Source organism: Nyctibius grandis, chromosome 3, assembly GCF_013368605.1.
Source record: "Nyctibius grandis isolate bNycGra1 chromosome 3, bNycGra1.pri, whole genome shotgun sequence".
In the NCBI taxonomy this organism is placed as follows: Eukaryota; Metazoa; Chordata; class Aves; order Nyctibiiformes; family Nyctibiidae; genus Nyctibius; species Nyctibius grandis.
In genome coordinates, this window is record NC_090660.1 from 65,660,426 (window position 1) to 65,685,673 (window position 25,248).

A 25,248-nucleotide genomic window follows, 5' to 3' on the forward strand; every position below is an offset into this window, starting at 1 on the left:
TCAGAAAACAAATACCTGTGTAGCTGAGCCAAATGCATACCCAAAGTCTATTCCCACCATGCCACCTGTCTCCTTGTTAATCATGAAGTTGGACAGATGTCTGTCTCCAATACCAAGGATCCAGTGGCTGATGCACATCAACGCATGAGAGCTGGCAAAATGGGACCGCAAAGACAGGAAGGCTTCAGGAGATGTACTCATTTTCACAAAGGCTCGCCTTAACAAAACAGAAGTCACTTGTTGCATGCAGATAAAACACCAACATTCATTTCACAACGTGCAGTCATTAACAGCGCACTTACCGCAGCAGGTCTTCTGGAACACTGCTTTCCCTGCTTTTGAAAGCCATAACTGTTTCAGTACGGCTAGCATTTCTGCAAATCAATGAAGGAATAATGTTAGCTATTGAAATAACAGCTCACTGGACATTAAAAGTTAAGATGTGTACATAACCGCATTAGCACATTTTGCTTACCCCAGTAAACACTACAGCAAGCCACACAGAGAGTTTGCCCAAGAAGATTTATCTGATATTAAAAAAAAACCAACCCTTTCTCTTTTTTTCCAAGTAGTTATTTCCAGGACTGACATTTCTTAATACAAAACAGTATGTAGTTTTGTCTCGTTTCCCCTAAATTAAGTAGATGGGTTAAGTTTTAATACAGCAATACAAATGTGCTCTTTCTGGCGGGATAGTCTCTTCCAAGCAGAGAAACTAAGAGCCAAACGAAATCTCTCAGCAGCATGCAGAGGCTATATCAACACTAGAAAGTAGTGCAGCACAAGGGGAGGCAACAGAACTAGACACAGTGGGTGCTGAGGACATCTATGCCATACGCATTTAGGGAGGGATGGTGACTGCTCTGCACTAGCCCGTGTCTGATCCTGTGAACAGAATGCTCATGAGCATCTGGAATGCGCTGGGTGCTCTCCTTCCAGTCTAGTTTTGTCTGAAAGGAGCCATGTTGTGCATTCAGGGACACCTCTGTGATGCAAGCCAATGTGAGGTAAGTGGGGGGATGATTGGGAATTTACTTCAAAAGCACATTCCGATCCAAATAAAAATATTAATGTAGACACACTCAGATAAATGAGTCAAAGTTTTCCCTTAAAAAGCAAGAAGCTTGCTTAAGCAGGTTATAAGCTGATCAGAAATGCTCTACTGGAAACTTCCCTTCCCCTACTACAGTGCTAGATCTAGACTGGTGTGGCAATTCCTCTGAGAGGATGCTCAAGTTGGGACCCAAACCACCAAGTATTCTTAAACTCTCAGTGAATCACAATGACTTTCTCTGTCCAACTTCAGCAGGTGCTCTGGCTCTGAGGCAGCCTACCTAATCGCATAATCAGGAACAAGACACCTAGAAAATAAAGCTGAAGAGGAGCATCTGCTTCTAGACGCTTTCTTAAGGAAGTGAGCAAGCTTCTGGAAGCATTCCTGTGCTCTGGTGGGATTTTGGCAGTACTAAACTCCTCCTGCAAAGCATCTCCAGTAAGACAAAGCAGTAAAACAGGCAAAAATCAGAACTAGCCAGCATATTATAATGCAGATCGTATTTTTCCTGGAATTTCTACAACTGTGTGTGTATGCACACTCCAGTTTCTATATTTTACATGCAGCTCTCTTTTAAAACCTACCTGTACATAACACGGTATCGAGCAATGCCTTGCGCTTTCCCACCCATCTTGGACAGCCACTCAGAGTAGGTAGCACGAGGTCCTTTTTTGCTAGGGACAAAAAAAAAAAAAGGGCTGATTATTTCCCTCTATCATCTTACCACCCTGTCCCTGAATATTTGCAGGCTGAGTCTGTGCTGCTACGACCCATGAGATTTTTATGCCTCCTGATGAGAAGGCATCAGGAAGCTACAGCCTACATTAATTTTAGCCTTGCTATGGAAATGGAAGTTTAGGCCGTCAGTGCATGTGCTGATCCATCCATCTCCTCCCCCCAGCTTTGAGTGCACTTCAGTCATATTTGACAGAAGATCAGACATCTCAAGGGTGTTAATTTGTCAATAGGTACTGTGAAAATTAGATGCTGCCTTGAGAAGAAAGACCCAAAATAGTATCTCCAGGGAGGGAAAGATATTTTTAACACAGTCTTGTATCTATTTGAGAGGCATTATGTAGCCTACCACAGTACATGCTGCCATTTGACCATCCAAACAGGTAGGGAACGCAGGAAGGCAGTTGTTATCCCCTCAGTGTGTGCAGGCAGGGAGGAATGGGGGCTTAGAGGACTTAAGGTATTAATCCATAAGAAGCCAGTCTTCATTAGTTGCTTCACTGCTTATAGAATAATTTGATATTTTTCTCCCATCTTGACTAAATACACTACTGTGGTAGACATGAAACTTCTATTCCAGAGAGGCGGCAACTTAGCAGAGCACCCGCTTTCTCTCTTTCTTCCAAAGCATGTTCTGAGATACAGAGATCCCTTCCATTTAAGAAGTATTTGTCATTTATAGACTGCGTAGCCCATCACTTCGAGATAAAGAAAAGGATTTCAAAACTTCAGAACGTTATTCCCCCCACCCCAACCAAAATATTGCCAGCAAGGATTTAATCAGAATTTTCCTTTGCAAGTGCTGTCATTCAACCATAGCTCAACATAAAGTGTTTTAATTGACTTGATTGAAGAACATATGGGAAAATATTTAAAGTCCATATACAACAATAAAATAAAGCTATTTTGGGGGATAAATTATTAACTGTTTTTAGAAAGACACTGATCTTCTACATTTAGTATATTAGAAATTTTCTCCCCTCATGAGGTGGTTCCATGTGAGTCCTCCTCCACTTTCCCAGTCAATTAATTAAGACCAACATAATACTGCTGCTGTTCACAAAAGCGAACCAGACAGCAGCAATGCAGGAACTGTAGCAGTTCCTAAACTGCTCACAAATCAAATAACTAGAAATAAAGACTCTTTGGAGTCCAACCTCTATGCTGGAGGTTCCTCCAACCTCCCCCATAAACAAGAGAACTACTAAAAATAAATGGTGACAACACCACTTTGACAAACCCAAACAGAGGTTCTTATGTACTAAGAACAACGCTGGTAAATAAAATCACATTTCTAAATTCCAGGATAGAAACGGGCTGAAATGCTAGAATTAAATCAGTTTTACAAATATTCATCCTCCAATTACAATCAAGAGAAAGCAAGCTAATTTATTCAAACCCAGCGTTTGTATAAAGTCAGGAGTGTTCTTTTACAGTTGTTTTGTGCATTTGTTGCCAATTTCCCCTGTCACTGACTCACTGCTGAACCCAGGTTCTGAATAGCTCTGTCTCTGCTCTGATCTGCTCCCCTCCCCTCTGCTCCCCCCTTCCCTGACCTACGTCCATTTCCTGCCTGATCAAATCAAGAGATCAAAATCCTTTGCTTGTAAAATCAATCTGCTGATAAGGAAATGGTGATGACAATGACGTCACACATGATTATAAGCCTCTTGTTTAAACAAGCTGGGTGGAGGATATTCCAGGTACAATGGCACTCATTAAACAAACAGTTGCCAATTACTAATTTGGGTCAGGAAGTACAAACTGCCTCCTTGCTTATAGGTGCTTTTATTTCATTCTTTAAAAAAAAGAAAATGCTGCTGTAAGACTGTCACTATCAAAAAACTCATTAGTAGTGGCCTCTAATAGAGCAGACAACTACAACAAGCATCACCTGTTATAGCTAACGTCTTCCTCTTCAGACATGCTATTCTTAAGGAATTCTTTTAAAGTACAAGTATTTTCCAGCCACTTGATCAGTCCCAGTCTGGAACAAAAGAAATCAGAAATGTGAACAAGTAGCTCAGAGCTGAACTTTAGAGGAACAACACAAATAGGAAGCAACATGTTCTAGTGCCTGCTAAAGGAAGGTTGAAAGCTACCAATTTAAATATACTCTGAAAAACAGTTTCCAGACCAAGTGATTTCAATGCTGTTTAAAAGGAAAAGAAAAAAAAATTAAACCAAGACCCAAAACACTCTGAACCAGAATCCGGCACACAGAAATCTCACTTTCCAACGTTCCATCAGTAACAGCTGTTAACATAAGGATTTCTGTCCCTTCAAGATAAATTCCTACCTTGTTGTCATGGGGATCACCTGGTAAGTTTTTAACTGCATATTTCTTTGGCTACACGTAGCATCTTGGGAAAGGATGATGTTCATTACATCAAACAGCTGCTCAATACGTTGGTCTTGTCGCAGGTCTTCACCACCTTTGACAAGAAAAGGATACTCCTGCTCATCACTGCCTCGGATTGTTATACGTTTTGGTTTCCTCAAGGATTCCATTACACTTATCTTGGAAAAAGACAGGAAAAAGCCACATATTTGTGAAAGAACACTTGGCCTTACAGAATTGTCACTGAAATTAAGCATATCTGTCGTTCCTAGATGGCATAATCAAGTTGCTCAATTACTACTAGAAAAACAAATGCCCGTTTGCACACCTTCCTTTATGTGTTGCAAGATGTGTACACAAGCAATAACCTTTCTGTTGTTAAATTCTTCGAATGGAATATGGGCACAAATTTGTACCAAACAGGATCTTGACTCAAACTTATAAACGTACCCGTTCATCAAATCCAGAGATTTTTGCGTGGTACTCTGGAAGTGGTTTCCCTTTTCCATCGTACTGACCTGAAGTGGTAGTGGGGGGGGAAGAAAAAAAAAAAAAGAAGAAAAAAGTTACATAGACTGATTTTAATTTTTATTTTTAAATGTGTTTAAGAACAGGACGCTCTTCCAAGTGCTTTGTCAAATTGGTAGAATGGTAACTTTGAAGAAAGTATTTTAAAATATGTAAAAATCCATCACACACGTCATATGATTTTATCTGTGAATTACTAATATTCTTTCCTTCTTAAGCTGTTATAATTACAGTTCTTAATGGTTTCAGAGGACGCACCCTTTTTGAACTAGATTTAAACACACATCAGATGCAAATATCAGACTTCTCGGAATCAGGAGTTTAAAAAAATACTAGGTTCTTAGGTAAGAGATACAATTTTAAAATTCAGGTCTACAGCTTACAAACAGATTTAAGAGATGATGAATGAACACAGTTATTTCAGATGAACTCTACCTCTGCATAAGGCCAGAAAGAAGGGCCATATAGCCAACCAAAGAAATAGAGCTCAAGAGTAGCAACTTTCTTCTAAGGGACAGGTCACCATTGACACTGAAGGGGAACTTACCAGGAACTTCTAGTTCATTCCTCAAGAACTCAGCTTTGAATTCACTCATCCACGGTGAACATTCTTTCAGGTTTCCAGGTTCTTTATGGGTTTTGTCCATTTTTGAGAGGAGAGAAGTTGCAATTGCATCAAAGTCACTAGCCTTCATATCCAACAGTTCTGAACCACCTTTTCCAAAATGATGGTCGAAGTCCTTCCCAAAAGCCTGAGGTTCATTTATAGAAAGGAATCCTGTTAACACAGTGCTAGGAACTCCCCAAGCACACCAAAACGGTACCTTCCTATCTACACACACAGCTTCATCTGAGCTCCTAAAATAGATCAGTCGTCCTTCCACTCCAGTTCTTTTTTTCTCCATTACTTCTGTCTGTCAGAACCTTTTCACTGCCTATTTGGTAGATCCACCAGCTATTACCAACAGAAATATCTCCCTTTTACCAATACAGTGATATCAAAGATCTGTAGAATTAGATCATAAACCTTTTTGCCATGTCAAAACCAGCTTGTTCCTTTTTACCTTCTCCAGCTGCAGCTAGATTCTGTGTGAGCACATCAATAATGCTGCTCATTAAACTTAATACACATACCTCATCTGCTTACAAAAATTTAAGATCAGCTAGTGAAATATTAATTAAAATACAAATATTTAAATTTGTACCTATTAAACAAATACAAATTCCATCACGAATTTAAATATAGGATTATTATCAGAACATTTAATTGATGCCCCAGTCTTTAGATGTTCTCACACTTTTAAACTACTGCAACAAAGCCCAAAAAATCCTCAACTGTTTGATTTACAAATGGTAAAAAAAAATAGAGATGGATAAGTTAGTTAAATCTTTCCCCCCCCCCTCAAATATGAATACTCTGTGCTTTATGGAAGGTGTGGGGGTTTTGTTGGATTTGGGGTTTGTTCTTTGTTTTTTTCTTTTTAAACCAGCAGCAACCATACTACATAGCAAGCAAATGCAGCCTAGCTAATTTCATAAATATCTTTTTTTGCTAACCAAAAGATATATGTATACGCAATGTATGTCATAGAGCTTCATGTATTAAAAGAATTTTTTGTGTCATGTTAGAAAATATCAATTTAAATGTTTTGTTTATTATCACATGTATTGTTTGTTATTTGCTTTGAGATAATTTTGGATGTAAAATGTAGAAAACGGTATTTTTAAAGTATTTTAAATATTCTGATAAAGGAAAAGTGCAAAGACATTTCACACTGATCCATTTAATAAACAAAGTGAGTATTATCTGCAAGTAGTTAACTGAGTTGACATCTTGTGTTCACAATTCAAGGTTCTAGAAAAACCAGATGTCCCCTCTTGGACCTCACTGGTATTAACGGCTTAGAAAGATATGTAAGCTCACTTGTTTTTTCAACGCCTGATCATTTTTCTCCCAAGCTATGAAGGACACAGCTATTTCACTGAAGTAAATGAAAATACAGAAAATATTATCCTTCTGAAGAAGAGACTGCCACAGTCAACTTCTTTATCACTTTAAATCTATTTCCAGATGATCATCCGATTGCTTTCTCGGCTCTGTTCTTTGACTTCTTTTAAAATTCAAGGCAGCAAATATTTAATAGCCTTAACACTGTATTTTAGTTAATACAATCCATCAGCAGTGCTTCATTTACACGACTGGAATTTCACGTTAAAAATAAATGCAAGATTCTTATTCTCTAAGTTACAATTGAAACTGTACATAAATAGTACATATGAAGATTACAAGCCTGAAGTACTCCACATAATAGAGCGATTTTACGTGTCAGTCAAGAGGCACAATTTTTTTTTCCAGCAAGGACACTAGAAACTATACAGTTATCCTTACAGCATACTTTTTTCTCCATTAATACTGCATCCCAAAGATAGAGAACTCATAGTCTGTGCACCATCATCCTCTTCTGCAGCTGCTAGCGTGTGAAAGGAACACTGCTGTCCCCCTTGCCTTCAACAGAGGGGAACAACCCTGCTATCCCTCTTCCAGCATCTGCCTCGCTCTTCTCTCCCTACTCTGTTAATTCAGTAGCAATTAAAAATCCATCAGCACTACTTGCAGTATCCTCTACTATTGCACGTTTCAGCTTTTTGAAGAGCCATGGATTTTTTGTTTAAGTGGGCCAAAGGGCACACAAACCATCCCAGCAACCAAATGCAGACTGCCTTTGTCCTCATGCCTGCTAGGTCCCTTGCTGCACTTGCACCCTGTATGGCTCAACCTACTGCTGCTCCCCTCCCTCTACCCCCACCCCCACAGCGGCACATCCTGCAAATTCTTATCCCGGTACTCTTAAGTTTAAAGTCATTACCATCAGAAACCCAGCTTATCTTGAGCAACACATTCAAAGGGCTAGCATGCCCCTAAATTCCTAATTGCCCTTTCTGCTGCTGTATCACCTCACCTCCTCCCGACCCCACCTACTGCATCCTCCACCTTCCCTGCTCTTGGGGAAGGAATCTCCCTAGAGACACTCCGAATAAGTTTCTTATGTTGTGACATATGGCAGAGACCCTGGATCCACCTAGCCCTGGCCACGGGGCTATGCGCATACAGAACAAGCACACAGCCATGCTTCTACAGGAGTATCGCTCTCCTGGCCTCTAGCTATTTGCAGCTCAGGGATTTCTGGATCCAGAAGCACACATTTGTATGTAAAAGCTCTCAAAGCATTTTCCCCCTCCCCATGCTATTGTCTACTTGCTATTTGAACCATGAAAGCATCCATAATACCCTGCAGCAGGAGTTCAGCACTTAAATGTGTACTGAATGAGGAAACATTTCTCCCTGTTTGTTTTGAACCTGCCACTTCCACAGAATATTTACTCCAAGCTTGGCACTCCCGATGTTGAGAGCCTTATTGTATCTGTCCTCATTGTGTCTTTTCCAACTGGAAGAATGATAAAGTTGTTCCTTGTACAGAGCCGATTATTCTTGCTGCTCTGAACCTTCCCTGGTTTTACTATATCTATGTTGAGAACTGCAGATAAGGACTACAGTGTTCAAAAAGCAAGAGTCAGAGGAGGCTGCTATGTCAATGTATAAATCCATGTTTTGCTCTCTATTCTTAATAATGACTAACAGTCACTTTTCTTTCTTGACTGCTCTTGAGTATTCACAGCTGATGTTTTCACAGAACTATCACAAATCAAGATTTTGTTCTTGAATTGCAACAGTTAGCTCACACCCAAAGAATTTATATGTTAAATTTGGATTTTTTTTCCACATGCATCACTTCGGTTTTCTACACTGACTTCCACTATTTTAGATCTCAGTTTTGTAAAGTCCTTTCTGTAATTCTTCATAGTTGTAGCTCTTCTGAATAATTTACCCTACATAACTTAGCATCGGCAGCAAATTTGAGTAGCATAACATAGCAAAACACCCTAAAGTGCTCATACATCCTTGGCAGCAGGATAAGAAACAAGGCCAGATTCCTGTGCAGGTTCACGGATGGTCAGAGAGGCCCAGGCCCTGAGAACCTGGCAGCGTTCAGGAAAGGGAAGGCAGAAGCTGAGTAAGAGGGAACATTTAGTCCTGCGGGGCAGTCAGAAGTAGAAGTTGAACTATAAGTCCATAGCTTCTAGCAAAGAAATCCCAGTCCTGTACTCCTAACTTGATTTCTTGTCTCATCAAGTCCTGCAGCACCTGTAAAAGCTGTGATCTGGTCCCCTCCTTTGACTTCCTACTGCCTTCTAGAAAAGCAGACGATGCCAACACTACTCAGTAATCACACATACCTGAATAAACCTTTTCCTCAGCAATCCAAGGCCAGGAGCTTCTAAATTTCCCAAATTCTTGTACATTCCTTCGTACATTTCCTTTAGCTTATTTTTATTCCTCTGAGCTTTTACCAACTCGTTTCTGACATCCTCAACCCAATCCTGCAAACAGAAGGAAACAGATGAGTACTGAGAAAAAAGTTTACTGACCCTCACTCGTCAGTAATCTGCTCAGATTGCATTTGGGTTACCATATTAAGGTGTCTTTTGACAACCAAAAGAGCAATCAAAAGGCTATCGAAATATTTCCCTTTCATTCTGTCTCTCGATAAAATGTTTCTACTTTATTAAGATAACTGTGTTTACTACTATCGTTTCTAGTGGAAGCTAAGAAAGTCTCTATGGAGCCAGGAGTGGTACCAAACACAAGACGAGAATCCTTTGGACAATGGGGTCAGAATGTAGACAGGGAAGCCCAGCAGAGAGCAGGGAAAGGCATAAGAACACAAGTAGTCAGAAATTACAGAGATGGCCACAGATGATAATTCTGGTTTCAGAACGATTAAGGAAGACTGACCACGGGGCAGGGCAGAGAGCTTGAGGGAGAAAGCTGAAAAAGGCTAGTGCAAAACAGCCAGCTGGCACAAGGGAGGGAGGCCATTGCCAGTGAAAGCTGCTGACAGCACCCCGACATCATCACCAGTTGATTCTGGGTTGAACCGCTTCCTGTGGCTGTGGTGTCAACCGAACTGTGGCAGGCTCCCTGCCCAGCACTCTCTTTCCTAAACAGAGGGTGAGGAATGAAGGGGAAGGGGAGGGGGGGATAAAAAAAACACACTTTACCTTAAAAAGCATTATGGGATTAGAGAGCTGTTCCAGGGAGCGAACAAAATCTTGAACTACTCCTCCTCTGTCCAACTTATTTGTGATCCTTTAAAAGAAAAAAAGTGCATCACAACGCAACAGGAACTACCATTACCGCCTAGCCTGCAGATAAGCAATGATCCAGACTGTCTGCTATATCCAAGAATCTGGCAAAATAACCTGGGGGTAGGTAGCAGGACGCCCTTAGACTCCTCTTGTGGGATGCATGACTGTCCTCGCCATGCTGCTCCCAATTTTTTAATTAAGTGTCCCACTATGAAAATAGGAGTTTGGTGGGGGACCGGAAAGCATACTTGCAACAGAAGTGGGTATCAACCAGACTATACATTCTGTCACAACAGTTATTCAAGGGCGACAGTTTGTGAAGCACAAGTCTTTATCTTCTTATTTTAACTGAAGAAATTCAGCAAGCGTATCAAAGATTTGAAAAAAGGCAAAAGGACACCTAAAATTGTATTAGTGGTTCTACGGCACTGTGGGATAAAAGTTGACTTTTGCCTGGGGATTAACTCAGGTTTTACTGCACGGCAAAAAGGGCAAGGGAGGGCTTGTAGAGGAAGCTGCATGCTGCACACTGAATAAGTAGAGGAGATGACAACAAAGAGCTGTAATTCCCCAAAAGATAACGTGCATCTATTTCACTGGCCCTCTCTGAAGTCTTGTAGGAGCATCTATTCTATTTAAATATCTCTGCTCTTGCTTGGTATTACAATGACTCCAAGAGCTTAACCACGTACCGGATTTCCCTTCAGCCTCAGCAGAGTAGGAAAAGGAAAAAGAAACTTTGACTGCCACCGAATTACCAGTAGAAAGGGCCTGCCTCTCTGTGGTCTTCTTTTTTTTCTTTGAAAAAATTCTAAACTCCCCACAGCCTGGGGCCTGTATGTACTCCACACTTCAGAAAGTATTCAGGCCGCCAGCCTGGGTATGTCTAATACTATGAGAGCTTATGTATCGGTTTTCCCTGTGCCTTTAAATGAGAACACAGTGTGCATGGGACTACCCCCTAATGTTTCTCATGCCCCCTAAAGAAAACAGTTTCATTAGAAAAAATAAATAAATCTCTCCACTCCTGAATAAAAAAACATACAAAAGAGCTACTCTGATTGCAAATTCACCTTTCTACAAACTCCTTGTTTTTACAACCAGTTGCAGTATCTTTGAAACAGTAACTTTCACTGCTGATCATGAAAGGGTAGATGATTGCCTGGGGATAGGTATTTGCGATCTCTTCAACAGTATGTTGCACGGCTACTGCTTCATCCTTGTCAAGTAGTGCCATCATCTGGCTAATCCAGCCAATGAACTGCCAACAGGGAACCGAAGAAAGCTGCAAAAACACAGACACTGCTTTCAACTTTGGTCCTCCTTGAAAATACCAAACACAGCAAATGCAAACAAAACTGCTCTGTGGCCCAGCCTGACAGACAGAAACACATGAAAAGGAAATGGAGAATGTCAACTAGGTTGCACAAAACATCTCCCAATAAAGCAGATTTCATTACCATTATTATTACTATTAGTGCTACTACCACCACCACTAACTACTGCTGCTTAATAGGTTTTCCTTTACAAAGATCTGCAGTCTGTTGATCAAGAGGAGTCTTTATACTCAAACTTGTGGCTTTTCTGTCTGGATGCAATATAATAATTTTTGATCACCACATACAAACAACTCAAAAATTTGAAGGGATAGTTCAAACACCATTGGGTTGATGTCTTTATCTGAGTAAAGAGAGCCAGGAAGGAGAACACGGAACTCCTACCACAGCTTTGTTTTTCCTTCAACTTTGAAGAGGTTTGGGCTTGCTTACTGACAGATATTAAATTCAGTAGAGCATCCTCCACTTCATGCTCACCTCACTCCAAAAGCCATAATACTTTTGAAAGGAGTGCTACAATATATTTTCTTCTGATAGCAAGAGACCAGACTCTGACTCCTTCCCTCCTGTCTCATCCCTGCCTACCTTTCTAACAGAGTTTAAGATCAGATTGTCAGTATTTATCTCACACAAAGAGAGAGGACAAAGAAATGCCTGGTGAAGTTCTTTTCTGGGTGAGGTTTGATAACTTGACAAGGCATCAGGTTCTGTTTGAACCATCAGAGTTTCACTGTGGTCACACCTTGTGCACCTCAGCTGTTTTTGCTATGTTCTCCATTTCTTGGGATAACTAAGCTGTGTTTCTGTCTCTCTCAAGTTCTTCCTCTGACAGGACCTGGCACTCTGTGAGCACCAGCACAATGGGCTTGGCGAGCATGCCACGGCAGGAACAGGCATGAGTCACACAGGACCTCTCAGCTTATCTGTCCCACCATGGTATCCTGCTGTGGAACGGCAACGGAGAGACAGGTCGTGGAAGGGAGGAAGAAGCTGTAGTAACCTCTGAAGTGAAGCAGGACAGGGAGAGGTGGGAGAAGTGGAAAATGAACCTGGAAAAGCTCTTGGCTTCCTGCATGAAGGAAACTCAGCCTACAGAAATAAGAGACGTTCCTCACCCTAATTCGATGCACCTTTATCAGCCCACTTAAATCATTCAGAAGGAAGAAAAGCTGCAACATATTTTTTTTCCAGCAGTTCTCAAACTAACATTTAGAATCAGAATAATGGTAAAGAGTTAAACTTTTAAGAAAAAAGTTTCTGTCCATATGAATTAGACTCAGCAAGTTTGAGAAAAGACAAGGAACAATGATGGGATAAAATTTATCTGATTTACCTGAAGCAAAACTTACCAGTCTAACCTCTCCGTCCATCCAACCTTCACCCCTACCTTTTAAATTTGATTTACAGCCATATTTGCTGCCAGGAAAATGTAAGCAACTAACCTCCCGTGTCAGTAGACCCAATGTCTCTGCTGGATATCTTTCAATTATTTGCAGCAGCCTAGGAAATCTCAGCCTGGCTTCTCTGGAGTTCAGTTTTAAAGCTTTTATCATTTTCTCCACCACAATAGCTGGGAATAGGTGCAGATCTGCAGTGTTAATTTCTGCCAAGAGACATTAAACAAGAATTATCAGAAACACAATCACTTGTTCTGTCTTTGATCATCTGGAACATTCATCTTTACAATTCAGTATTTTTTTTCCTCATGTATTTTGTATTTTTACTTTGTTCTCCTTCCCATCTGTTTGAACTGCACACATCAGCAACACATGTACTCGGGGACTGTAAGGATTAGCTTTATCAGGAAGCTGCATCACTGCTGGTATCTTGCCTGCTTTAAACACAGCACTACTGTGGTCTGGGAAGGACATCTGCTGGATATGATATATCTCTCACAAGTAGGAGGGAGACTACGAGTGATTCACTAGCACCAAAGCCAGCAGTAATAGTGTAGGGAAAAAAAGGAATATAAATACTGTTGAACTGGAGGACAAACTGTTCCATTTAAATTCAAGCCGTGATCTCCCGGGTATCACAAAAGCTCACATATCATAGATAAATCCACCTCACAGGCGCAGGAGAAATCCTGACTAACCAAGCAAGCCTTCTTCTTCACTACGCAGATGCTGGTCACAGAAACCGACCAAAGTCATATAGGCATCAATAACTCCCATCACATCTACGTGTTCCATGGAGTGGGACTGCACCTCCTCTTCGGACTTCCTCGCAGCACTGCTGAAACACTGAAAAGCCTTCTTGTTCAGACCTGCCAATACCTGAAATTCAACCGTAAGAGAAAAAAAGACACTTTAGCAAGCAGCATTCAACAATTCTTTTTGAAACTGGAGCTTGGTTGCAAGTCTTGAGTAGATAAAACTTTAACTGTATTAGACGTTTTGAGCAGCTGATACAAAGGAAAAAAATTGGGACATTATTTCTAGCAGTAATTTCCAGATTTTTAATTTCCACAATTTTCAATGGAAAAATATAAAACACACTTTTAACTTAAATTAGTCTCTGGAAACATTATGTGGAATTTTTACAACTGCAAAAAAGTTAATGTTACTAGAGTTTCCACAAACAGTTAACATAAAACTCATTTTAAAAATACTATTTTTTCCTATTAAGACATGTCTGCAACATCTGCATAACAGCCATACTTAGAATTTGTGTTTAAAAAAGCATGCATCAAACTATTTCAAATGTGATATCTTTTTCCCAATTACAAACATAGTCATATTGATCATACATTTCTAATGCAGCTCATGCAATGAAGGACTTGACAAGATCCTTTACGACTGAATGTTTATAAATCAAGTACATATATTCTCATAGTGCCAACAAGCTTACCAACCTCAGACATTGTAGCTATTGTAGTTATTAAACAATACAAAATTGCTGCAGAACAAGTTTGAACAACTGAAAAATGCTGTAACTGAAATTAAATAGTTTGAATTTGAGGTAGGTAGAGGGAAACTACCAAGGTCAGAGTACTGCTTAATACTAAGCTAAAAGAAGCCTTAGCTCCTTAATCTTACAGAAATATCTGGTATCCCAATCTGACTCATCTGACACAGAAGAGCTTTTATGCTCATCTTTTACATTTCCTTAAGAAGAATGCTCTTAAGAATTAGCTAATAAATGAAGCTTAAGCTTTTGCTCAAGTTTCTACACACCTGAAAATTTAAAATCTTTTTCGCAGGAATCTCTTCTTTATCTGTTTTTCTTTAACAACCATGAAAACACAAACTAAGAACAACTTTTTGCTGTTTTACACTGATATGGTTCATATTTAAGGGTCTTCATGGTGGCTTTACAAATTAATAGAACTACATCAGCAGTAGTACTTCAAATTCTTACTCAAATCAGTTTGACAGACAAGAAGTCAGTGCCACAGCACCTGCGACAAATTACAACATACACAATTTCAGATGCAGAGCAGACTGTCACTGTACTCTTCAAATGTGCACCTCCCCAAAAAAGACAAAGATGGTCTGCATATGCTCTGTCTTAAAAACCCCTCTCCTCTCTATCACTAAAATTATTTACATAAAATAAGTGTATCAGTATTGTAAAGATCTCTTTATGAAATAGGATAGTCTGACAGCATAAAGCAGCTCAGAAATGCCCAGCTGAAATAAAGGCATTCTTTGAGGATCATGTTCCCAAGCCTTGTCTTGCCACCATGCACACAGGTACTATGACCATGTCTTTCCACGCAAAATGCAGGAATATAGAAACACAAGAACACTCTCTCAATTAAAAAGGCTACAGTGGTGCAGAACTCCAGGAGAACAGAAACCAGACAAAACAGCAAACACAGCGTTTTTTTGTTGTGGGTTTGTTTTTTTTTTCTTTTTCTCCCCTTCCCCTAGCTGGCGTTCCTGGACAAATCACTGCTAACAGCAGATGGGTTTCACATTCTCTGTATCTATCCATATCCATCGCTAACTATTGATGGAGTGATCACAGTACTGAAATACCTAAAAGCTTTTCCCCTCTCATTTACCTTTTCAGGATTCTCAAGACTTTCTCCTGATAGTACTGATATTTTTCCAGCTTTTTCTTCCTCGATTTGCTCAAGGCATCTTGGATCCTGACTAAGAGCATTGGCTATGATGTGGTATGTAGTACCCAGAAGAAGATTCTGGTTTCGGAAGGCCATTATGTTCTTGCTAAGATAGTCAGATTTGGTATCTTCTGTTGGAATTCAAAAACAAAATTAACAAAGTTAGTAATTTGACAACAAAGCAGCTTTGTATAATAAACAAAGTGAAGCAAAGAAAAGGCTTTTACCAAGCAGGGAGATGGTTTTTAACACAGAGAGCATGCGTTCAGGACAACTCTGGCTCCGGCTGCTACTATGTGTAAAGCGGCAATAGGCGTAATTCCACCTCACCAGCCAGTCTTCCCTTGTTTTGGCTTCTTTGCGTAGGTCTTTCAGAAGCTTCTTGGCAACTGAGAAGCTGTTCTGTATTAGATTAAGACAGAATTTTAAGATAATATATCTGAAGAGGAAATAAAACCTTTCTGCAACCAAATTAAGGGATGAGAAGATTTAGGTAACACAAGTAAAGCTATAATAACATGAAGAGAGGTCCACTGCTTGTCGGGTATCATACTCAAACACAGATCTGTGCTAATGGAGAAATTTGAAAAGAAAAAGAGAACAGAAGTTTGACAAACTGAGGAAATTAAAATAATCCTATCTGCATGACTAAACAGGCATTAACTGTTCTGCAGTACAAACACATATGGGGAATGTAACTTGGTTTATAATACCATTAAGCAAATCAGTTATGTTTCTGTTTTGATGAAAAGTTTCATATAAGTAACATTAAAGGAAATCTTATTTTTCATGTACTCCTTTAAGAGTGTATAGTCAACACAGCACCAACTTTATATTTGGTTATTACAGTGCTTAAAATACTCTTGTCACTGATTGCAGATTTCTGCAGCATCTCAGAAGATGAGGGAGACCTTGACTTAAATATTGTTAGTCTTGTCTCAAGCTTGAAATACCAAAGGCCCATCACCAAAGAAGGCTACGTTTCAGTCATTTTAGCAGCCAGATCCAAAACAAAATTTCTAAGACACTTAGCTTTTGTTCTTTATAGATGTGTTAACCTAGGAGCATTAATGAAAACTGTAAAAAAAAATTATCATAAAATATTTCATCATTGCTGACTGAAGTAAATTATATTGATTCAATCTGAATTTGATTTGTTTTCTTGTACAGAAGAGATTATTTCTAAATGAGAAAGCATAACGTTTAGTTGCAAGCAGCCCTTCCGTTAAAGACTGAAGCATTTCAGATACTTTATTTATCTGCCCTTTAGACTGTCAGAAACCATCTGTGGATCAAAGGAACCTTCAGGCACATTTCCTTTAATGACAAATTATCAAGTTTGTAATTAACATTTATCCATTTGTTTTCTTTTGCTGTTGAACTGACTTTCTTGAGCTTTCAAAATGTCCTGGACAGCAGGGTCAAAAAGAGACAAGGTCTTCCCTGGCAAGAAGGTGCCCAAGACAACCTAAGAGGCTTTTCCAGCTGTAGTTTCTATTTATTTTCTCACAAAATTGGAAGCTATCAGACAATACAGTCACCTGCTTCCTGGCACTTTCTATCATCTTCATTTTCATGTTAAATTTGCAGCTTTTAATCATTGAGTAAATGTCTTCATCCTGTTGATCCACTTCCATCTGGTCACCAGCACTGTATTCTTCATCCACCTCCATACTATCATTGGCCTGATCACAGAGAAGTTTCTCCTGCAGTTTGTCAAGAAAGAAACACCTGCACAATGACAACAGGAGTACAAATCACTCTGGTACGCATCCAAGGGAATGAACATTCAAAAGGGTCGATTTACCTCACAGCAAACAAAGCTAAGAAAAAATGGCAACCTAAAGTGATCACCTTTAGCAACGGCTTAACATAGTCCTCAGAGTCTGGAAAGTCATAACTGGGTTATGAACTAGCATTCTAGGATCTTGAATTGATGAGATTAAGTATTAGAAAATGTCCATAATAAAGTGGGATTTTTTGTTAGCTTGTTCTTTAAAAATCACAGCTACAACCTCTAAGTTCACCAAGCCATAACTTGCATTCCAACTTGGCAGAGGTGCAAACAAACAGGAGTCCCATTTATATAGTGTAAGTGCCAGGCTGTATTTTATGGCAACATGCAATTCAAATGTATATCACACCAACACATGTAAACACTGAAATTTGTGTTGCAGAAAAGACCAGCGACCATACTCAACTTTTGCAAGGGAATTGCCATGAATCAATGCTACATCCTTTTCATTCTACAACTAGTCCTATTTAATTTAATAGCATCTCTCATTATGTAGACTTATTCAATGCAGAGGATAGCACTGCAGTCTGGAGTGGGGCTTGGCACATCCTTTGTCACTAATTTAAGATGAGACAAAGGTTTTCTAAAAGCACATAAAAGTGTTTAAGACATTGACAACCCTTCAAGTCATAAATGTTTTGAGACTTCGTAAAGGAGTAATACATACCATGTATTCTGTCTAATATTTAACTGCCATAAGCTCTCCTGTAGCCATGCTTTCCTGACACTAAGAGATAATAAAATAAATTACAGAGCACAGTGGGTATCAGCAGAGTTGCTGAAGAAGTTCTCCCCCAGGAAAGGAGAAATAATCTAGATTTGCACTGGAAGAATGGATTGGGATGAAGACAGATACCATGTGGTGGACAGAAAACTTTCAATTTCGAAAAAGCATTCCAGCTTCTTCGGAGCTAATCCAAAGGAGTATGCAGGGAGCCTTTGTTCTTTCTAGCAACAGTCGCACAGCAGAAGTCTCTAATTACAGCACTGGTCATTAACTTCGCTATAAACACGTGAAGCACTGATAGTGACAGGGCTGGGCTTATTTTGTACACTCCCTAACTTCGGAGCTGCCTACAAAGTAGGTAAGTATTTTTATTCATAACAGACTGGCCTTTTGAGTGGTGTTTCACTGGGCTAAATGCAACTGATCTGCTCAATTACAAGTGGATGTGTTTAAGGGCTGCTGAAGTGGGCTAGCTTGCACACAGTGCATGTGATACAAGAAAATCCCTAAACTAAAAGTTATGTTTCCGTATCAAAATATGGTTTATTCCCTCGCCATTTCTCAACCTCCTTTTGCTTCTCACCACAAGTTAATCACACAAAAAACAGTTATACTGATAAAGCTATTAGAATTGTTAAAAAAAAAAAAAAAAAAAAAAAAAAGAGTCATACACTGGATCAACACACCCCCCCAAAAGAAAACAAGCAGTATTAGAAAAAGCACCTCTCAGAACTCAACAGGCAGACAGAAATACAGCTAATCCAAGAATGTAATTTTACCGATTTGTAATGATATCATCCCAGATGTTCACAGGATCCATTTTAGCATCTGGATATCTGCTTGTCCAAATTCTAAGAAGTCTCTTAAGGGAAGCCTGTGAAGCTAAGTTACCTAGAAATCAATTAAGAATACTTTAAATGCATCTAAATCCAAACAGCGTGAAAAAGGCCTAAACGAAACATAGTTTAACATTCAAACCAGAAAACTGCAATAAAACAACCCACTTGCATTTCTGGGCTTGCATTAAATACACTACTTGGTGATCATATTGCTTTTGTTTATTGCTGAAGCACAGGAGATTCAGTAAGGATGTCAGTGTCAACTGTCACTGGGAATCACTGCTGGGTAGGTACCTTTCCATAGAGGAATATGCTGGAATATAGTGGAACTGTTTATGCACATAAATCTGTATTTCATGCCTACCTCAGTAGCTATAAATTATATACCACATTCATCTTTTATTTCTGCTAACCACTATTTGCTACCAAAAGTGACCCCAACAAAAATCTTAATTTAAAACTTACTTATATTTTTAAAAGATATACTTAACTCTTGTCACAATAGCTAGGCTAATAAAACTTTGCAATAGAACACAGAATTATCTTCAAGCCTATCTGACACAACTACAGTAGTTCTCACTGTCAAGAAGACGGTAAGGAGTAATTCCAGACCTATGCTCCTTCAAACAGGAGCTCAGTCCTCTAAGTGTGGAAACAGAAGTTCAAAGATCAGGAAACCATGATTATTTAACACAATGAAGGAAAAATTGCTTAAGAAAAAAAATCTTTACTTCTCTTGGTCATAAAATTGATGAAATCCTGTATTTCTGTCAAAGCCTGTACAGACTGCAGTTTGGTCATTCGACTTTGATATAACAAAGTGTCAATACTGGAATAGCTCTGAAAAGAAAGGGAGAGAATGGAAGATTTGATATACAGAATTTACAACACGGTTCTATTCAGCGCTCTATAAACTATTTATCTGATGGTGCTATATATTATGTTCTACAACCCAACCCTTTACGAGTAATTTAATAGCCTGTAATCTGATAGCAAGTCTGCTTTGGACAAGCATAGAGGCATATTCTAGCTGCAATTCCTATCCTAGGTTTTAAGATAGTCCTACAGTCTAATCAAAACTTGGTAACGGACGGAACTTGTAACCTCTCAATGCAATACTCTCTTTTCAAGTTTGCTCTAGGGACAGGAGGCTTCTGAAAAAGATGAATGAAACAAGACTGCTATTAATCTGCACAAACAATTACTCTGAAAAATTTCTAATAGATGAAATCAGCAAAATAAACGAAATTACAATTGGATTGTGCACTCCACTGGCTGGCTCACCTCTCATCATTGCAAGCAGCGAATTCAAAGGAAGTTTTGTCATATGATTGGAAAGCACCTAGATTTTATTGTACTTGGGCATGTGTTTCTCTCGAGAGTATAATCTAGCAGCAGTAACAGCAACAACAGTTTCATTGTTCCATGAGTTTATACAGAAAAATCATATCAGAGATAGTAGAGATTATTACCTGCATGAAGATCTGCATGCCATTGCTAATGTAATATTTGGCTCTGTCAAAATCATCCTGCAGGATGTAAAGGAGACTAAGCTCTTGGCTGTAATGCATTTCTATAATGGCTTTCTTCTGTTCTGTCTTCATTGCCTCATCAATAAAAGTTAGCAAAGTCTGGTCATTTTCCCCGCTGAGCAGTAACTTCAACTTACTGCGTATTATATATGGCAGATATGTCTCCTACAAGGTGAAAATATAGTCTTTATTTCCAGGAATGGAATATTAGATGACCAATATTTTGTTATCAGTGGCAGATCAAATAAATATAAAAATATTCTGAATGGTTTTCTTAAATGTTTTCCCTTTAGACAAACTCCAATTTGCTAACAAATGACAGCAGCCTTTTCTGATAGGCTCAAGAAGTTGTCTGTAAATTCTAGCAGTTTCAAAACCAGTGGTTTGGTACCTCTTAAAACACGAAACACATAAAAGCGATAAAAGCAACAAAAGGGAGACGACGATGCAAGAAGATGATGATGATGATAATGCTGGTCCTGTATGATCAGCCATAGACTCAAGGTAAAAATTAAACATTGTAAAAACAACAGAAGTAATTGCTTCAATTATTTTATATATTAGACTCTTTGCTAATTTCCATAATAAAAGTAACCCAAATAACGCAACTGATTTCCATCCAAAATCACAGTACTGTAGGACATCCCTGCAGAGGTAAAAACAGTGCAATATCAATGAAGTAATTTTTAAAAACCTGAAAAAATGGGTCATTCCATGTTTTGCTTAGGTCCGGAGGTTTTCCACTATCGATATTAATGGTAGCACAATACTCCAGAGACTTCCACTCTGTGAGGTGGTCATAGCATTCCAGAGATGCAAGTTCCCAGAAGTCCTTCTCCGCTTCTGTTGGCTCTCCATCTTGCCAGTCTTCTTTAGAGAGTGCCTAGGGAATGATTTTGAGGGGGGGTAAGGTTCTCAGCTGGAATCTGACACTAGTTTAAATTCTAAGTCACCAGGAACTTAACAATAATTGTCTCATAAAAATATCTATCCATTTACGAGAATGTGACAGCAACACTAAATGCAGAAAATTCAAGCTTGTCAGTATTTATATATAAATTAATTTCAGGCAGCCATCTTTAGTAAACCTTAATTTTTAAAGAGCAAAGACTTTAAAAGAAGGTTAAAGAGATCCTTCTTTGTTTTTATTCACTATAAATCAAATTTTCTTTGCCATAAACACATGCAGTTTGCTGTCTTGGTAGTGTGCCCATGGTGCTTTACTTGTCTGCCTAGGTCATCGCACATGTGAAGCTTTGTAGCAAACTGTAACAAGTGTCACGCTTACTGCTCTTTTGTGACTGCTCATCTGTTCCCATGTCTTTACAGACTGAACCATCAATCAAACAAAACACTGGGACATTTTAAACAATATGCTGCTTCTCAAAAGGTTTAATTTTGGCTTATTAGTTTTAAGCCATGACGTATTTATGAAACAAAAAAATCTTGTCATTTTACCTCATCGTAATATTTAGCTGCTTCAGCATAATCACTCCTTGCTTCTGCCAACAATGCTTTCTGTGTAATTTCCTTAGTCCCAATCTTACCAGCGAAAATGCCACGAAGGACATCATAATCCCCAAGAGATCGGTAGAGCCTAGTAAAATTAAAATGCAAACATAAGCTATTTAAAAAAACAATAATTCAATAAACAGTAATACTACTGCCTTGTAGTAGTAAAATTTTTTTTTTATATTTCTTATATAACATCTTAAATATATATTTAACTAGATAAACTTCATCTTGTAGGGTAATACCTGAACCGTGGAAGCTCCTGCTGTTGAAAAGCTATGAACAAGATGTTTTTCAGCAGTCTGATAGCATCATCAGGGTGCAGAGCTGTTAAGTCTAACTGCTCTAACTGAAAGACAGTAATTAACTGACAAGAAATTAACAGCATATCTAATTCTAAAAGAAGGAAAGACTTAAAAAAGAAATCCCATAAGCCATAAAGGCAGAGTTCTTCACAAGGCAAACCTAAATGGGAGTAAATTGTCTCAAACAAGAATTTACTTAGCAAGTTCAATCCATCTGATCACATCTGGGGGAAACTCTGTCCTCCCACGCATCCGCTTGGACGGGGGCTCCTCCGCAGGGGACAAAGCCATCAGGGCATGTTCCAGAAGAAGGATGCCCACTGGCTGCTGTAAACTTGCAAGGCAGCTCGTGCTCACATTAGCTGAATCCAGTTCTAGTAGCTCTCTGTTCTGGTAACTCATTTCCTATAAAATAAAACAAAACAACAGGTGTCTACTTGGTCTAAAACTTTACTGATAGTTACCTTTTACAGATCACCTATTTGATATCCCTTTTCTTATGGTGGAAGTTTTGGAAATAAGCTGTTAAATCTCCACAAGTTCCCAACTCTGGGAAAACAGGAATGCTTTTCCTTCGGTGCTGTTGCTCTTCAGACAGAGAACAGTAGATAAAAATCCCTCTGCTTTGTCTGTCTCCAGGGCACAGGACAACTCTCTTTTGACAGAAACACATGGGAAGTGGGGCAGACGTAGATGGACACATCCACAGCCTCAATCCTTCCTTCTTTTTGTTGGCAGCATGGTGCCCGCTACACAACAGCTGCATTTCACTCAACCTATTGAGTGGCGCACTCCTCTGTAAGCCAAAGGCACAATTAACCATGATGACTTCTCTGAGCTGGAGGCTTTCTATCCACACACTTACCCAGTTCTAGCGCACCACAGCTTCCCTTTAGCCTCCTTTAGTACTGTACTCATCTAGTCCTGCCTGATTTAAAGACATGACAATATTTCTAGCAGATCTTTATCCTTTTTAACATCAGCCCAGCTACAGAATAACCTCTTTTTCGGGGATAAACATTCTTTTTTACCTGAAGGTTTTTTTAAATACTTAAATCATTATCCCAAATACAGGTAAATATATTGAGAAACGAGCAGACAAGTTTATTAAAGCCAGGGGGTTTTTTTCCACTTAAGAACCTAAAGGACAGTTGCAATACCTTAACTAAACAAAAAGAAAATAAATCTGCAACATGGTAGAGTGGTAATACAACTTTCATTACAAGAAACAGCACCGAGTTTTAGGACAAAAATTAATGTTTGATTCCTGCAACACATTATGTTCAAGAATACTAAGTGAAAAAAAAAATCACTACTTGGAAACTGTAACAGGAGACTGTGAGAACAACAAAGCTACACTTCTTTGATCAATGGCAACCACCACAAAAACTGCAGAACAGGCATCTGGCCTAAGCAAACTCATTACACAATTTGTTTAGTCGAGACTCTCACACCAATAAATTTGTACTCAATACAAAAAGAGAAAACTAACAGCTTCTTGTAGCTTCCTGAGTTATAGACCAGGTGGATCCCAATGAGGGGTTAGCATATGCTTCACCTGCTATTCAGGCAATTTCAACTAGCAGTTTCTAAGTTGCACATGTGCCCCAGACACTCCTATACGTACGGGCACATGTTCCTTGACTGCCAACTTTTAGGGGTTATGTCAGGGATGCAGTGCCAACTGCACAATTTAAAAACTTAAGAATAGCTTTGCTAAGGTGAGACCAAAAGCCCTTTCTCAGGGATGCCCAGGAAAAAGTGTAAGAACTGTGCAAATATAACAGTACGTCCAGAGAATGAATACCCTTCCCAAACTCAGAATTTACAGACATCATCCCACATTAAAGGACAAATCTTTCTGTTTAGTGCATTTTGGTGACTACTTGATCAGTTATCTTCCGAAAGAAGAGCAAACGTTCCTTGCTCCATATGCAACGCGTTCCGTCTTTACTTGCACCACACGTTCAAAGATTAGGATGAAAGGCATCCAAGCTGGCCTGACAGCTAAAATATTTATATGGCAATTGTATGTTCTTCAGAGGCCAGCTATGTCTATGGCGTCTATGTAAACTTTTGTCATGGGGTTAACTTATTTCTTAGTATTTCAGTTGGTTTTTAATCTGTTCTGAAAGACAATCCCAGAGCCTCATAGTCAATTTTAAGATTATACCTGTAGTCAAAAACAGCTCTTTTCATCACCAAGTTACTCTCCTGATGGGCCTTGAACCTGTAGAAGACTAAAGAGTCAAACAACTAGAAGGAAATGGCAGTGAAGTAGGAAGCCTTTCTAAAACAAGTCAATATTTATTATACTGTTGGTATACAGGAAACAGAAGCTGTATTTCCAAATGGCCAAGCCTTTGGGACAGCCTTTGTGAGCCAAATGACAGCCTTGGCACTGTGTGCTCTCACTCTCCCTCTCCCATCTTTCTCTCCTGATCAATATGAACTCTGTTCCCTGTTGGGGAAAAGACTTCCTCTGACTGTTATGCAGGATGCTCAAATACACAGGCTGAGGCTTGCCTTCGTGCTGCTGTTCTATTGTTATTGAATGGAGATGGCAATGAGATGCTCTTATCGCTCTTACAAAGTCTGTATATTTGACTAATTTTAACTTATCTATTCAGAAAAAAAAGTAGCCTAAGACAACAGTGTTATTAATAGGGTCTAACAGAGCATAATTCAACATAAATAATAATATCAAGACACAGAACCAACAAATGCAATGTCAAGAGGGAATATTAACAGATAGCTATTGTGAGATGCTGGCTCAAAAAATATCAAGACAGCCCAGAAAAATCCCCATAGCACTTGACCTTTTATGCAGCTGCACAGTAAAAAGTAAACAAGAAATTACATTTTTTCAGATGTGTAAATAGAAGTACTGAGAAGCAAAGTTTGTTGCTGTTTAAAAAGCTAGTCCAAACTAGACATTTCTCCTGTACTACGAATGACATCTACTGTCACAGAGTATTTAAATTTCTGTAACAGAAAGAAGAAGCCATTATCTGCCATTCAAAAAAAGATTATTTTGGGAGCTACAAATCAGATGCAACATTAAGATCAACACAGTTGACAAGAAACATTAAATATAGTGACTATGAGTATCTAACAGGTGCTTGGACAAGTTTTTTTTATCTCCCTGAAAACTAGGGTAAAAGATGGAGTTCACAATCTACTCCAGGTCAGTATATTCTCATAGCAGAAAGGCTTGGGTTTCCTTTCCATTGAAACGGCTGCGGTGCACCCACTCACCCTTTGGT

The 25,248-nt window shown here is 39.1% G+C and overlaps 1 protein-coding gene across 1 annotated transcript in view; it reads right to left on the reverse strand.

Annotated features, from left to right (window-relative positions):
• PRKDC (protein kinase, DNA-activated, catalytic subunit) overlaps nucleotides 1–25,248 on the reverse strand; it is an 85,241-nt gene that overhangs the window by 2,742 nt on the left and 57,251 nt on the right. The window contains 21 exon segments of the mRNA XM_068395724.1: nucleotides 16–217; nucleotides 303–374; nucleotides 1,639–1,728; nucleotides 3,684–3,776; nucleotides 4,089–4,309; nucleotides 4,581–4,648; nucleotides 5,206–5,410; nucleotides 8,955–9,098; nucleotides 9,780–9,867; nucleotides 10,940–11,151; nucleotides 12,646–12,806; nucleotides 13,299–13,479; nucleotides 15,213–15,403; nucleotides 15,500–15,674; nucleotides 16,814–17,003; nucleotides 18,574–18,685; nucleotides 19,365–19,473; nucleotides 20,106–20,330; nucleotides 20,860–21,048; nucleotides 21,624–21,762; nucleotides 22,179–22,387. Of these exon segments, the coding sequence (XP_068251825.1) occupies nucleotides 16–217; nucleotides 303–374; nucleotides 1,639–1,728; nucleotides 3,684–3,776; nucleotides 4,089–4,309; nucleotides 4,581–4,648; nucleotides 5,206–5,410; nucleotides 8,955–9,098; nucleotides 9,780–9,867; nucleotides 10,940–11,151; nucleotides 12,646–12,806; nucleotides 13,299–13,479; nucleotides 15,213–15,403; nucleotides 15,500–15,674; nucleotides 16,814–17,003; nucleotides 18,574–18,685; nucleotides 19,365–19,473; nucleotides 20,106–20,330; nucleotides 20,860–21,048; nucleotides 21,624–21,762; nucleotides 22,179–22,387 (3,276 nt within the window).